The sequence below is a fragment of the Eucalyptus grandis genome, chromosome 3, assembly GCF_016545825.1.
Source record: "Eucalyptus grandis isolate ANBG69807.140 chromosome 3, ASM1654582v1, whole genome shotgun sequence".
NCBI lineage: Eukaryota > Viridiplantae > Streptophyta > Magnoliopsida > Myrtales > Myrtaceae > Eucalyptus > Eucalyptus grandis.
Window position 1 is genome coordinate 43,203,504 of NC_052614.1, and position 15,925 is coordinate 43,219,428.

General features: G+C 40.9%; 2 protein-coding genes across 3 annotated transcripts in view; both read left to right on the forward strand.

Moving 5' to 3' along the window:
* The first annotated feature begins 1,572 nt into the window (after positions 1–1,572).
* Positions 1,573–15,925, forward strand: part of LOC104436730 (uncharacterized isomerase BH0283) — a 72,192-nt gene continuing 57,839 nt past the window's right edge. The window contains exon 1 of the mRNA XM_039310180.1: positions 1,573–1,615. Within this exon, the coding sequence (XP_039166114.1) occupies positions 1,586–1,615 (30 nt within the window). The 5' untranslated portion in view covers positions 1,573–1,585. The remainder of the gene's footprint in view (positions 1,616–15,925) is intronic.
* On the forward strand, positions 10,605–12,479 carry LOC104437466 (phenazine biosynthesis-like domain-containing protein 1). 2 transcript variants are annotated; one of them, XM_039310182.1, is made up of 4 exons: positions 10,605–10,712; positions 10,840–11,058; positions 11,749–12,054; positions 12,367–12,479. In XM_039310182.1, exons 1-4 carry the CDS (start codon positions 10,683–10,685, stop codon positions 12,391–12,393), a joined length of 582 nt encoding a protein of 193 aa, XP_039166116.1. In that variant the 5' UTR covers positions 10,605–10,682; the 3' UTR covers positions 12,394–12,479. The 2 variants fall into 2 exon arrangements, with proteins under 2 accessions (XP_039166116.1, XP_039166115.1); XM_039310181.1 differs by lacking the exon at positions 12,367–12,479 and having other exon boundaries at positions 11,749–12,162.

Below are 15,925 nucleotides of genomic sequence, written 5' to 3' on the forward strand. Positions count from 1 at the left end.
AACTTACTTATCAAGTGATGTGGCAATGATTAATTAGATAATAAGAAATGGGATTATATAATATTACATGATTAGTTTCTTTCAATACACAATTGATAATTGTCCAATCACTCACTAAAAACTAAGTTCAGTGTTTGGTACATTTACTTTGCTTAATAAATAATATAGTTTATTTTTAGTGCGTCTCGGTCAATCCAGATAGACACTTTTATATATATATATAACCTTAAAGCTTGCTTTCATTCATTGAACTCCCATCAACCAAAATTTAGAGGTTACTTCTCAGGCAAAAATTGGTAGAAAGAGTAAAGACAAGAAGAAGAATAATGGGAAGCACACTGAATTATTTAATGATAACTATTAAATTAATATCTAGAATTTGAGCCATGTATAAGATCCATCCGATTAGAGGATGTAGACCGCTCTGTCTTAGATGAGGTGTAAGAAAGAGTCCTAATTGGACTTTGACTTTGCTTGCCTTTCTTTCAAAAGATAATCTTGAATTTACTTGGGCGGTGGATTCAAATAAAGAAGAAAACTTAAACAAGAAAAGTTGTTGGCGACTTATTACCCAAGGGTTTGACCGATCAAGGATTGGAATTTTTCATATAGTAAAAGAGTAGAGAGAGAGAGAGAGAGTAGCGGGCTTAGAGGGTTTATTGAGGTCAGAGGATTTTATTCTTTTTTTTTTAAGGGAAAAGAAAAATAGAAGGACATGAGTTTTGCTTTTATTGTCTCCGCCGGACATAGCCACTCAATACGGTAGGGGATTTCTTTGAGCTGCTCATAAGGAAGTTTCAAATGGTGATTTGTGCAAATGATTCTACATCTAAATTATGACGTTTTCTTTGTGAAACGTAAGTATTTCAAGCAGTGAGATAATTCTATATGAGGCTAAAGACTATGGGTTTGGGTATAATTTAGGTATAGGAAACACTCAAGTGTGTGAATAATTGTAACTCTGTAATTATCCGATTAATTCGTGGATTATTTACTGCTGGCTCTTCTTGTAAAATAGGTACTGACACTCAGATTGAATAATGTAAATCTCTCAATTAGTAGTCTTCTTCCTCCCACCATTTTACTTCAGGTTCTTCAACTTTTTTGTGATTCAATGGTCTTCTTCCTCCTAGGCTTTCTCATTGTTCTTGTTTTAGATTTTCAATTTTTATTCAAGCCCTTATCTTTTATCACAAAAAAGCACTTGTTTTGCTTTTCAACATTATGTTGGCTATATAGGATGTGACATGGGATGCTAGGAAGACACTCAACAGTATTTTAACAGCAACGTTAGGATAGGATGGACTAGAAATAAAAACATAATATTTAGGATCTTAGTGCTCACAAGAAAAGATTAAAAGATATTTGCTGTTCAGTACACGTGAGCCCAATTCACATGACGAAGACGGGTTCACATGGACCCCACCTGATCTACGGTGGGCCAACGGTTGGCTCGCTGGGAGGAACCATGCAAAGGCGTCCCCACCATCACAGCGGGGAGGCTGGAGGTTGACTATCAGCTGGGGCTCGGTTTTGGCCGATCTTTCGATCTTCACCTCCAGCTCTCGCTCTCACTCTTTCTCCGATGGCAAAGAAGCTCGTGCACTACGTAGTGGTATCGACATATCTTTTCTCTCTCTCTCTCTCTCTCTCTCTCTCTCTCTCTTTCTCTCTCTCTCTCTCTCTCTCTCTCTCTCCATTCACACGCCCAGGCGCTTATTTGTGAGCAGTGCATCTGTGGTTGCTCAACTTCTTATTACACCATTTCAATAGAATTTCACGCGGTTCCCTAATCAGCTTTGTGCATTTGTTGAGTAGGCATCGCCTAGAGGAGGAGTCGTGAACGTGTGCCTGGATGAGCAAAACTAGAGAGTCATGCTGCGTGGGAAAGCTGTAACTGTAATGACGGGTTCTATTCTTGTTTAAAAATACTTCGAGCAAGCAACATGTTACGAAATCGAACGTTGATTCCAGAAAAATAACGTTTGCAAACAATTCACTAAGCAGAATATAATAATAAAATAACAGAATTAGATGAACACGCCAGAAAATTTGTTATCGAAGTTCACCCAAACCTGGGCTACGTCTCCGCGCAAAGGCACTCTGCGAATCCACTAGATTTCGAAAAAGTTGGAATACAACGACGATCTTCTCTCAAGATCGGGGCACAAAAGAGATTGAGAACCCTCATCACGAACAAACTCACTTTTTTCTTCTCTCTTTTATTGCCTCTCTATTTCCTTTTTCAGCGTCTTGGCTAGGGTCTTGACATCGCTAATATAAAGATACCACTTTTAACCTAAAAGGAAATCTAATAGAAAGACAAAAAAGCCCCCAAAAACAAATATTTGGCTTCATCTATAACAATCTCCCACTTGAAGACAAATATACCCAAGCACCAAGCAACTTTGTATCCATCTTCTTCAAAAAACTTGTGCCTCTGCAATACTCCTATCAATCAACATGGAGTAATACCAATGGTAGTAGTACAGAAAATATGCTTCTCTCTGTCTACTACCTTGGTCATCATGTCAGCTGGATTCTTCGAGCCATCAATCTTCTGTAGCATTAACTCATTATCTTTCAATGCTGACCTGATAAAGTGATAACGCTTCTTGATATGTCTAGTCCTTGAGTGATAAGCTGCATTCTTTGCTAAGTGCACTGCACTTTGACTATCACTCCAAAGTGTCTTATTTGCTGTTTTGATGTAACTCCTCCATATAATCTTGTAACCATATGATTTCCTTGGAGGCTTACGTGATCGCCACGTATTCTGCCTCTGTTGTCAATAAAGCCACTACTTTTGTAATTGAGACGCCCAACTCACTGCTGTACACTTGCAACTGTAAAGACATATCCGGTGGTACTCTTACCACTATTTCGATCACCGAATGATCGCATCTACATAACCCTGCAACTCTAGAGATGTACCACCATAACAAAGTGAGTAATTGGAAGTACTGCTAGATATCTCAATATCTATTTCACTGCATTCAATGCTCTGTCTGGGTTTGCATATATCGACTCACAACTCTCACTGCATGTGCAATGTCTGCTCTCGTGCTCACCATGGCATACATAAAACTCCCCACTGCTGATGCATATGGAACTACCGCCATCTCATCTTTCAAAACCTGAGTGCTTTGACACATATCCTTGGAAAGTTTGAAGTGACACGCTAGAGGAGTTGCAACCAGTCTTGCCTTGTCCATGTTAAATCTCTTTCACACCTTATTCACATAGTCTTCCTGCGACAACCATAATTTCTTATTTTTCCTGTCCTTGATAATTTTCATGCCTAAAATATTCTTGGCCTCTCCCAAGTCTTTCATAGCAAACTGTGATGATAACATCTTCTTCACTTCTACGATTCTCTTCATATTGGAACTAGCCACCAGCATGTCATCCACATATAAAGATAGATACACAATGTCACCATCATCATATTTGCGAAAATAAATACAGTGATCAGACTCACGATGTGCAAATCCTTTTTCTTGCATGGAACCATCAAATTTTAGGTACCATTGCCACGGAGCTTGTTTCAAGCCATACAAACTTTTCTTCAAGCAACATACCATGTGCTCCTTACCTTTGACTTCAAAACCTTTAGGTTGTGCCATGTATAGTTCTTCATCTAAGTCACCGGTGTAAAAACGCTATTTTCGTCTAGCTGCTCAAGATGAAGATCCTCCACTGCACAACTATACCCAGCAGAACTCTAATTGATGTCATTTTCACTACAGGTTAAAATATCTCAGAGTAGTCGATCCCTTCTTTTTGAGAAAAGCCCTTGACTACAAGTCTCGCCTTGTATCTAATGCTACCGTCTGCTTCATTCTTTATCCTATACACCCATTTGTTTAATAAATTTTTTTTACTTGTGGGCAACTTGGTCAACTCCCAAGTTTTGTTCTGAAGTAACGAGCTCATCTCGTCTTTTATAGCACACTCCCACTGCAAGTGAGACGTGTCTACCTTTGCCTTATCGTAAGTCTCCGGTTCCCCTGAATCTGTATATAAGACATGGCTCAGAACAGTATTAGCTGATAGATCAAAAATTACCTTTGGCTTTCTCACATGTGTAGACCTCCTCAAGATGGGTACATCAGGGTTGTTAATATGCTCCGAATCATTGTGTTCCTCTTGAGCTACCTCTTCACTGATAATAGGCTCATCTTGAACCTCTCTTTCAAGTGCACTTTGATCTACTTGAAACATCTTCACGGGCATTGTGTCTAATTCAACATATTATGGTTCTACTACCTTCTCATGCTCTGTCTGACGATCTTTGTACATCTTTTCTTCATGGAATACCGCATTGCGATTGCGGATGACTTTGTTATTCTCATAATCCCAAAGCCTATAGCCATACTCGTCGCCACCGTATCCGATAAAGACGCACTTCTGGGACTTAGCATCAAGCTTTTTCCTATCCTCCCTGTCAATTAAAACATATGCAATACAACCAAACACCTTTAGATGTGAATACTTAATCTTTTTACCTGACCACCGCTCTTGTGGTATTTCGCCATCTAATGCACTAGATGGACTTTTGTTGATAAGATAAACAGCTGCATCAAGCGTGGCAGCCCATAAGTGTAGGAGACCCGCGTGTAGCCTCATGCATCTCGCACGTTCTAGAATAGTCCTGTTCATTCTTTCAGCTACACCGTTCTCTTGAGGAGTTCTAAGAACAGTCTTTAACCCGTGTATGCCTTCTCGACTCAGATAATCTGCAAATTCTTTACTTGTGTATTCACCACCATTATAAGACTTCAGAGCTTTAATTTGATAACCTGTTTCTTTTTCTACCATGGTCTTCCACATTCTGAACATCCCGAATATTTCTGATTTTTCTTTAAAAGCATAGACCCAAGTCTTCCTTGTTGCATCATCAATGAAAGTGATAAAATATCTCTTACCGCCATAAGAGAGTTCCTAAGCAGGTCCCCATACATCAGTATGAACCAACTCTAGCTTCTGGCCTTTATTTTGTCGCCCATTCATTTGAAAACTAATAGCCTTCTGTTTTCCATAAATACAACTCTCACAAAAATCTAACTCAACTTTTTGCAAACCTGGGAGTAATTTTCTCGAGTGTAACTGTTTTACACATTTTTCACCAAGATGTCTCAAACGATAATGCCAAAGAGTAGTGGCCAATGAGGGCATGGCAGCCCTTGCCCAAAGTAGATAAACACTGCAACACCCTCACCCAATGCCAACAAGGATGCCGGCCTTCGGTCAAAAAAGAAAAAGTAAAGTAAGGTAAAGTAAATTAAAAAAAAAAAAACAGAAAAACTATAAATTTTTTTTGAAAAAGTATGAAAATATTATTCAAAAATGTTTTGGTCTGTACCGACCGTGCTATGTAGGATGGCCGGTGTCCATGTCAGCAATTCCCTATCAAAATTGAGTTGATGAATTTAAATGACAAAACTTAAAAAGGTTAGAGCTAAATTGGCACAATTGAATATTTATGATTGAATTGATACAAACGTAATAGATTTATAACATTTTTTTTCATAATTGTCCTGTATCGAAACAGTCACATTTAGAACACATTAAGTGCTATTGCACGAATTGTAGCGTTGCTTCTCTCATGATTTCCCGACGAGTAGGAACTAAGACCAAAATCACAGGCATACCGTTTAGATTTAGGAAATCAAGGCATATTTGGAAATGAAATGGGTTAACGAGCGCCGAAAGGCGCTTGCTAAAACCAAAAGATGTAGAATGAGCAATTGTTAATGCACATTAGAAAACTTAATTGATATTTCTTTTTTTGTTTTTGCCGAACCAAAAGGACAAGGAGGGGCGAGTAGCAGTGACTATCCCCTCCCGATGTTATCTTAAGAAAGTATCGCACCCATCACAAAATGTATAATTTAGGTGAGGACAAGCCTCGACTACTCGACACCATAAAGGTAGGCGACCCGGGACTGGACACTACCATAGTACTACAAGTCCACAGCCCATTCCCAAGCCAAGTCAGAAGACTAATTGACCCGAGCAAGGTCACTAGATATGGGAATACAAGCGCGGGACCAATTTGAATACGTCCGATGGTATAATTAATACTTCTTATCATACAACGTTGATCTTTCAGTTTCCACATAGACGGAGTAGGTGATGAACAAACTTTGCAAATCATATAGCATATGAAATTACCAGGGCATGAATTGCACTAATGTAGTACGCGGACCTAGAAATGATAGATTAAATACGAAAAATGTCGGATATTCTAAGACATCTTATTAAAACTTACTTATCAAGTGATGTGGCAAGGATTAATTAGATAATAAGAAATGGGATTATATAATATTACATGATTAGTTTCTTTCAATACACAATTGATAATTGTCCAATCACTCACTAAAAACTAAGTTCAGTGTTTGGTACATTTACTTTGCTTAATAAATAATATAGTTTATTTTTAGTGCGTCTCGGTCAATCCAGATAGACACTTTTATATATATATATATAACCTTAAAGCTTGCTTTCATTCATTGAACTCCCATCAACCAAAATTTAGAGGTTACTTCTCGGGCAAAAATTGGTAGAAAGAGTAAAGACAAGAAGAAGAATAATGGGAAGCACACTGAATTATTTAATGATAACTATTAAATTAATATCTAGAATTTGAGCCATGTATAAGATCCATCCGATTAGAGGATGTAGACCGCTCTGTCTTAGATGAGGTGTAAGAGAAAGAGTCCTAATTGGACTTTGACTTTGCTTGCCTTTCTTTCAAAAGATAATCTTGAATTTACTTGGGCGGTGGATTCAAATAAAGAAGAAAACTTAAACAAGAAAAGTTGTTGGCGACTTATTACCCAAGGGTTTGACCGATCAAAGATTGAAATTTTTCATATAGTAAAAGAGTAGAGAGAGAGAGAGAGTAGCGGGCTTAGAGGGTTTATTGAGGTCGGAGGATTTTCTTCTCTTTTTTTTTTAGGGAAAAGAAAAATAGAAGGATGTGAGTTTTGCTTTTATTGTCTCCGCCAGACATAGCCACTCAATACGGTAGGGGATTTCTTTGAGCTGCTCATAAGGAAGTTTCAAATGGTGATTTGTGCAAATGATTCTACATCTAAATTATGACGTTTTCTTTGTGAAACGTAAGTATTTCAAGCAGTGAGATAATTCAATATGAGGCTAAAGACTATGGGTTTTGGGTATAATTTAGGTATAGGAAACACTCAAGTGTGTGACTAATTGTAACTCTGTAATTATCAGATTAATTCGTGGATTATTTACTGCTGGCTCTTCTTGTAAAATAGGTACTGACACTCAAATTGAATCATGTAAATCTCTCAATTAGTAGTCTTCTTCGTCCCACCATTTTACTTCAGGTTCTTCAACTTTTTTGCGATTCAATGGTCTTCTTCCTCCTAGGCTTTCTCATTGTTCTTGTTTTAGATTTTCAATTTTTTATTCAAGCCCTTATCTTTTATCACAAAAAAGCACTTGTTTTGCTTTTCAACATTATGTTGGCCATATAGGATGTGACATGGGATGCTAGGAAGACACTCAACAGTATTTTAACAGCAACGTTAGGATAGGATGGACTAGAAATAAAAACATAATATTTAGGATCTTAGTGCTCACAAGAAAAGATTAAAAGATATCTGCCTGTTCCGAGTACATGTGAGCCCAATTCAAATGCCGAAGACGGGTTCACATGGACCCCACCTGATCTATGGTGGGCCCGCGGTTGGCTCGCTGGGAAGAACCATGCAAGGCGTCCCCACCATCACAACGGGGAGGCTGGAGGTTGACTTTCAGCTGGGGCTCGGTTTTGGCCGATCTTTCGATCTTCACCTCCAGCTCTCGCTCTCGCTCTTTCTCCGATGGCAAAGAAGCTCGTGCAGTACGTAGTGGTATCGACATATCTTCTCTCTCTCTCTCTCTCTCTCTCTCCCATTCGCACGCCCGGGCGCTTATTTGTGAGCAGTGCATATGTGGTTCCTCAACTTCTTATTACTCCATTTCAATAGAATTTCACATGGTTCCCTAATAAGCTTTGTGCATGTGTTGAGTAGGCATCGCCTAGAGGAGGAGCCGTGAACGTGTGCACAGGGCGAGCAAAACCAGAGAGTCATGCTGCGTGGGAAAGCTGTAACTGTAATGACGGGTTCTATTCTTGTTTAAAAATACTTGAGCAAGCAAGATGTTACGAAATCGTACGTCGATTCCAGAAAAATAACGTTTGCAAACAATTCACTAAGCAGAATATAATAATAAAATAACAGAATCAGATTAACACGCCATAAATTTTGTTATCGAAGTTCACCTAAACCTGGCTACGTCTTCGCACAGAGGCACTCTGCGAATCCACTAGATTTCGAAAAGTTGGAATACAACGACGATCTTCTCTCAAGATCAGGGCACAAAGAGAGATTAAGAACCCTCATCATCTCCACCGAGACTTTCCTTCGCATCTTTTCATCCATGATACTACTCACAGCATCATCAAGAGTTAAATCATCCTTCATGGTGCTCGAAATTCCCTGCATTGCGGTATTATAGCTTTCTGGAAGAGAACATAAAAATAATAAAGCTTGAAGCTTCATATCTAAATTTATGCCTACGGATTCCAATTGACTCATGACCTACGTGAAATTATTAATATGCTCTGCCACAGAATCTCTATCAGATAACTTCATATTAACCAGTTTCTTCAGCAAAAATACCTGATTTGATGTGGACGGCTTCTCATAAATATTCGTTAGAATATCCATGGCTTCTTTTGTAGTTTTTGCTTTCACGATGTGGTACCCTGTCTTTTTCGTCAACCCTAGACGAATCGCACCTAATGCCTTTCGATCAAGAATTTTCCATCCGGCTTCTGCTGTCGGATCCACTTCCGCCATCTCGGGTTTCCAACCCTCAAGTGGTGCATAGAGATCTTTTTGATAAATATAATCCTCTATTTGTAGTTTCCACCATCCGAAATCCTCTCCATTGAACTTATCGATTCTGATTTTATCTTCTGCCATACTGTTTGCTTTCAATCGAACGTCACTGAAAAACCCTCGATGTTCTTAATTAGCCAACCCAGGCTCGATACCGTTGTTCGAAAATCGTACGTCGATTTCAGAAAAATAACGTTCGCAAATAATTCACCAAGCAGAATATAATAATAAAATAACAGAATCAGATGAACACGCCAGAAAATTTGTTATCGAAGTTCACCCAAACTTGGGCTACGTCTCCGCGCAGAGGCACTCTGCGAATCCACTAGATTTCAAAAGTTGGAATACAACGATGATCTTCTCTCAAGATCATGGCACAAAGAGATTGAGAACCCTCATCAAGAAAAAAAACTCACTTTTTCTTCTCTCTTTTTCTTGTCTCTAGGCTAGGTCTTGCCATCGCTAATATAAAGATACTACTTTTAACTTAAAAGGAAATCTAATAGAAAAGACAAAAAAAGCCCCAAAAAACAAATATTTGGCTTCATCTATAACACAAGATTCGTCTTGTAAACAAGTCATTGGGCGAGATGGAATAAGTATTCTGATGGCATAAATTCGAGATTGTTAGTTGTTTAATGCTGCAGACCATAGCTGAGATTCTCAGTATGCTTGGAGCTGTAGCCCTACGTAGCATAATCAAAGAGACGACCGAACAACCATTTATCTCGTTCTTGCTTTTATGTATTTGAGGGACAGTGCATCAACCACTTTGTCTCGTTATGTGCTATCCCTGTATTGCTGCTCATACAAATGCCTGGAAGCTACTTCTAATCTCTTTGGTCTTTCCCTCCTTTAACTTAAAAGAGATAATATCCCTTGTTGTTGGTCGAGTTTCTCGGAGAATGTGCACAGGTCAAGACTCGAGTTGAGGAGTCCCATGTCGAACAACGACGAGATGGCTGTGTTGCTTATGACCCTGGTTCACCAATTGACGGGTTGAATCTCATTCCCATTTAGGAGCTCGCACGTCGGCTTCTGTATGCTCTTACCAACTCTCATCCACAAGAAAGATGATCACGTGATCCTACACGAAGAACCGGTTACTTGTATCAGTTTCCTGTTGACCTTGCATTAGGCCACTCGAATTATTTCAGAGACTTCTAAGAAAGCTCCTGATCCATCATTTATAACAGTCGCGGCTTGGACAAACATTAAGCGACGAACCATAGTTGACAGTTTCCGAACAACACCGTTGTTTGGGTGCCGAGAAAGGAACAAGAACACGGGAGAATTGATCAGGTGTTGGAATTACGTGTCGGAGTTCTAAACTCAAACATCAGAATTTCAGTTTGAGTATCGAAGAGTAGTGGGAAAGTTGACCAGATATCGTATTTTTCTACGTATATTGACAAAGTGTATAAAAGTGTTAGATATGTGTCCTATCCAACACGACACAAAGACTTTTTGAAAGTGCCAGTGCTTCCTAGCCTATGGTAGATGCGCTGGTTACTTTTGACTTGTCAAGAAATAAACAGAACTCTTAGATGATGCTTAGAATGAGGTATGAAAAACAGGGAAGGCCAGCAAAGTAGATTAAAATATGTTCCGTACGGATCAGGGGCAGACCTGCCCCGAACGATTTATAAGGAGCTGGACTATCGCGTTCTTCTCCATTAGACGTGGCCTGATTTCATTTTGCTTCTTCTCCATTAGCCATCTCTCTCTCTCTCTCTCTCACCCTCTCCGTCGCTCTCTATGGAAAAGAAACTCGTGCAGTACTCGGTGGTATCAATACAGCCTCTTTCTCTTCCGTTTCATTCCCCTACCAGAGATGGAGATCTCTTGCGAAAACTTCCTTGAACTCTTCTGCATCGACCATGACATGGGCTTGTGCGTGGTGTTGTTTTTGTAGGTGGACGCATTCACCGACACGGCCTTCAAGGGGAACCCGGCGGCGGTGTGTATCTTGGAAGAAGAGAGGGACGAAGAGTGGCTGCAGGCGGTAGCCAGGGAGTTCAACTTCTCGCAGACCTGTTACCTGACCGGTGCCTCGAGCTCAGAACTCGCCGGCTCGGCCAACGGGGGATCGAGCCTGAGGTTTCAGCTCAGGTGGTTCACTCCAGTTAAGGAGGTGAGTGAGTTTCGGAATTCCATGTTCCCAGCGTTGCTTGCTTTAATTCGGCAAGTGCAGGATATACAGAGCGTGTGGATAATAAATGACTGAAAGCTCTTTTGTCCGCTCCCCACGCGAATTGCTAAACTTTGCTTGCGTGCTTTTTGGTAACTTTCTTTCTTTATCATAGCCAACAGAAATGGCAATTTTCTGTCAGGGTTAACGTCCTGGTTTTGTTATGATTCTTTTAATTTGTGATAATTCGCATTTTCTGAGTTCGGCCGCATATAATCAACCATGGATGGCTCGATGAAAAATTCATCAAAAATTCGATTTATATTTGTCCTTCGCCGTCTGTTTCATCTCATTACTTTGGACTACCAGTTAATTTGCTAATTGTGCTTGTATTAGATGAAATTCTATGCATTACCTGTGTAGGACTATGAATCATGTTGATGTTGTTCGATTGAACTCCAAGTCCGACACCGAGTCTCTGATGTACTTGAGAGATACCTGCTTTGTTGTCATAATAATCCATCTCCACCAGACTAATCTATGTGGTTGCTCTGGTGCCTGCTTTTCGATAGTGGCAGTAAACATCGATGTTGATGATCAATCAGTTTGATGAAGTGTGTCACATTTCAGTATGGAAGAAATGCCACGGGAAACTGGTTGTCATATCATCTAATCACAAACTTGACCTTTCAGGTTGACCTCTGCGGTCATGCGACGCTAGCTGCTGCGCACACTCTCTTCACATCTGGGATGGTAGATTCTGACACCATCGAGTTTATGACATTATCCGGAATTCTGACTGCCAAAAGGGTTCCCGAAACGAAGTCATCCCACATTTTGAAGATAAAAGATGGTGATGTGCCCGGGATATGGATTGAATTGGATTTTCCTGTAGTCCCGATCGCTGAAGATGATGCCGAGCGGATTTCATGTGTCTCCAAAGTTCTCAATGGCACTTCCATTGTTGAAATCAAGAAGACAGCAAAGGACGACTATTTCGTAATTCCTCAACTGCAACCTGATCATATTTTTAAATATTAAAAATAAATATATTATTATAATATAACCGGTTCGATGCAGGTGGACGGATGGGCGGATCCGCCCATGGAACTGGGAACCGGACCAGTACCCACTAGTTCCCATAAATTGGAACCGGGAATCGGAGCGGTTCCCTTAAGAACCACCGATTTTGGGCAGTTCCGGTCCGGTTCCAAACGGTGGGTCCTGGTTCTTTTACACACCTCTAGTTTTGAGTACATTGAACCCCTTGCTTCCTCTTTGAGGCAATCGTTTTCATTCTGTTGATTCCAGGATTTGTACAGCAGCAGCTGGCATTGAGCTGATTTTCATTAGGAAGAGAGTATTTAATTCCTTCATTTCTACTTTCTTTTGCTTATTTTCGAAGATTGTTATCCCATCATGGAAAGAAGTTGAAGAATTTCAGCCCCAGTTTGATGAGATAAAGAGATGTCCTGGGAGGGGTATTATCATCACTGGATCAGCTCAGCCAGACTTGGGATTCGATTTTGTCAGTCGATTCTTTGCCCCAAAAGTTGGACTCAATGAGGTATTAATGTGACATCCTGAATTTTCAGAATTCGTTTTCGATTAAATAAATTGGGCCTTTCATCGAAACGCTAATAGTGCTTTCTCTACGGCTGATCACTCACTTTATAACTTGGACTATCCGGAAACAATTAGGGAATCTAAATGCAATTGGACTTGAGAATTCGACCAAGAATCGACTGCTCAACCGTGTTGATCTGCAAGGGCCATTACGGCACCGTCAGAGATCGATAAGAAATCAAAGATAGGTCGATTCGACTGAGATATGTGATCAAATTATGGGTGATTCCACTTGATTGAAAAATTCTCATCGATCGGTACTAAATTGATTTTTTGTCGTTTTGGTACCCGGTACCCGTAATTGAAACCTTGAGATTTTCACGACAACTGAGAGTTGCTAATGGGTCGAAGATGAACTTTGTGACTCGAGATAAATCGATCACGGGTCAATTGCACCAAAAATTCCTAAAAGTTATCCGGTAGACTGGTCACGCTAAGCGCGCCGGATTGAAAATAACCGTGAATTTGAACCCGATTTCAGAAATTGAAAGTTCTGAGGTGTCACAAGCTATTTTAGGAACGTCGACTCATCCTCCGAGAAATTTTCAGAGATTCCGAGATTTTTACGGAAAATCGAATCGGATGCCGCGGAAAATTAGCGGAAATTCGGATGGGCCGAATTTAATGGAGTTTTGACTTCCAAACCGAGCTATTGGGTGATGGGCACTTGCAGAAATGATATGGCCTTTTCTTCTACAGCAATGGATATCAAATTTGGGAAATTTGATAAAGAAATTAAAGACCAAAAATGAGTGAAATTCGGAACTAAAAGAGGGCAGTAATTTGGGCTTCAAAATTTGATTATTGGTGGAATTATTTTATAAGAAAGTAATGGGGGACAATGCATTTAAGTAGATGGATAACCCTTGTGGACTTTCTTTCCCTTGTCTTCTCTTGCAAGCTGGCCGACTCCCCTGTCCATTCCCTCTCTCTTTCTTCGTTGCTTCTCATCCCCTTTTTCATTCGACGAAGCTCAACTTTCATTTTCATTTTCCTCTGCAATGTCGCTTCTTCACCGAAGCTGCTCCATTTGACGCCGCATCTTCGAGCTCCACGGGAATTCAGCTGCCAGCGAAGCCCCATCATCGGTCAACAACCCAAGCTCTCCCTCTCTTTAGTTTACCACCGAGTGCAGCAAACAAAGCCACAAACCACCGAATCAACGCCGCTTGCTCCCATCTTCTTTCCTTCACTCACGCCAGCTGGACCGAGCCCATCTCCTGCCAGCAGCGTTGTCTACACACCAGCGAAGCCGAAGATCTCCACCGAAGCTACTTCTTCTCTTTGCCGCTTCTCCACCCACGCGGCCACGGGGTCTTTTCCCCAGCAGCTTTCGTCTTCAGCTTCGTGGCACGCGTCTTCACGGTCATCAACCTACGTTGAAGACCACCGAAGCCGAATTTCCACTATAATCTTCCTCCACGCGACCACGAATTGCAGTTGCCGCGTCCGAGTCTTTCGCTCAACGTCCCACCGAAGCCACGCGATTTCTCCTTGCAGCTGCCAGCTCGCCCCATCTCCTCGCTCGAAGCTTCGCCAGCGTCACCTTCAGCTCGACGCCAGCAAAGCCAGCAGCCCACTTCCAAGATCGGCCCAGCAGTTGGGCCCGTCCAAGAAACCAGAGAAGCCCATTTTGTTCAACCAGCAAAGCCCAAGTGATTCAAGCTCGGGCCCAATTCCATTGCAAGCTTAAGGCCCACCTGAATTCAAGCCCAATTCAGCCTTTTCCAAGCCCGCATTAATTGAAGCCCGCGAAGCATCTCAAGCCCAGTTCAACTTCAAAAGCAAATCTCAGATTTGGGCTGAGATTTGTTGGGCCAAGTTTTAGGCCCGGTCCGAGAGTTCATTGACGCCGCCGAAAATTAAGATTTCGGCCGCCGTCGCGTCGTCGTCGCGGTGAACCGGTTTTCGCGATACACCGGTGAGTTTATACTCTAAACTCGCTTAGTAGGTTAATGACGTTTAAGGGTGTTAGATTTATTTTATTAGGAATTAGGTGGTTAGTTAGATTAAATTAGAAATTGAATTATTTAATTGAGCATGTTAGGTGGTTAGCATGGTTTAGCTAAGGCCTAAATAAATTGTACTGTTTATCTAGAAGGGTTCGGGAATTTCTCCGAGTCCGTATTGGTTATTAATTCAATGATTTTGGCCTAGGTTATTATTTGTAGAATTTAAATTGATTTATTTAATTGATTTCAGTAATTATTTAATTATTAATTATTTTTCCGGAAATTAGACCGGGATAGCCAGTGACCGGAATTTCATGCTGATTGCAATGGTGTGGTTAATTTCTGCAATTGAGTGCTAAGTTATGCAAATTGAGTGCTGATTGGATTTTTGGTATTTAATTCCAAAATTGTGAATTTCCAATATTTATTCAGAAAATCCCAGGTGTCGGGTTTTGATACCGAAAATGGTTTTTAGTACTATATGAAATAGTGGGATTTCAAAAAGGAAGAATATCAATTTTTCGGATCAAGTTGACCGTGTACCCACACACGAGTAATTTCATGTGAATTTCTAATACGAAGAAAAAGGCCCGGGCTCACCATTTTAATTGAAGCATTTGAGTGCAATGCATGGTGTCTGGGCCATATTTGAGTGATCGTGTGATGGTTATGAGAAATCCTCCCGGGCTGTTGAGCTGGACGTTATCCCTATGTGGGATACCCCGGACAACGGGAAGCGGTCGCATTGATTCTCGGACCCTATGCTCCTTCGGGAAAGCCGTCGATTAAGAGACGTGCCGTGCTCAATGGGGTGAGACGAAGCTGGCAATGCCCGAAGACCGCCGAACTGAGAGTAGGCCGTGCTATATGCCGAGATCAAAACTAAGAACGCATGATTAATTGAGTGTGGCGTTTCAGTTATTGGAGCTTATTTGTTGCTCATGCTCTCATGTTGTTTGTGAGATAAATTATGCCGACACAGGGTGGGTGCGAGACAAGGTAAGTCTCTTGATTGTGTGATTGCGTGCTTAGGGCGCTTCTTGGCGTATTTCCCTCTAATTGGGGTTTAGAGCTCGGACTCGGCGAGATGATATCTCACCCCGTTGTGGGACAACATTTTCGGGGTCGTCGAGTGGAGGACCCGAAGGCGAGAGGAGGTGATCGGAAGCGTAGGTCGGTTAGGACCGCTTCTTTTTGAAAGGCCGTCTTTTGTAGTCTTTGGCCATAGACTGTGTTCATGACTCGGTGTATATATAAAAGCATGTTTGTTTGTGAATCTATTATCTTGCTTT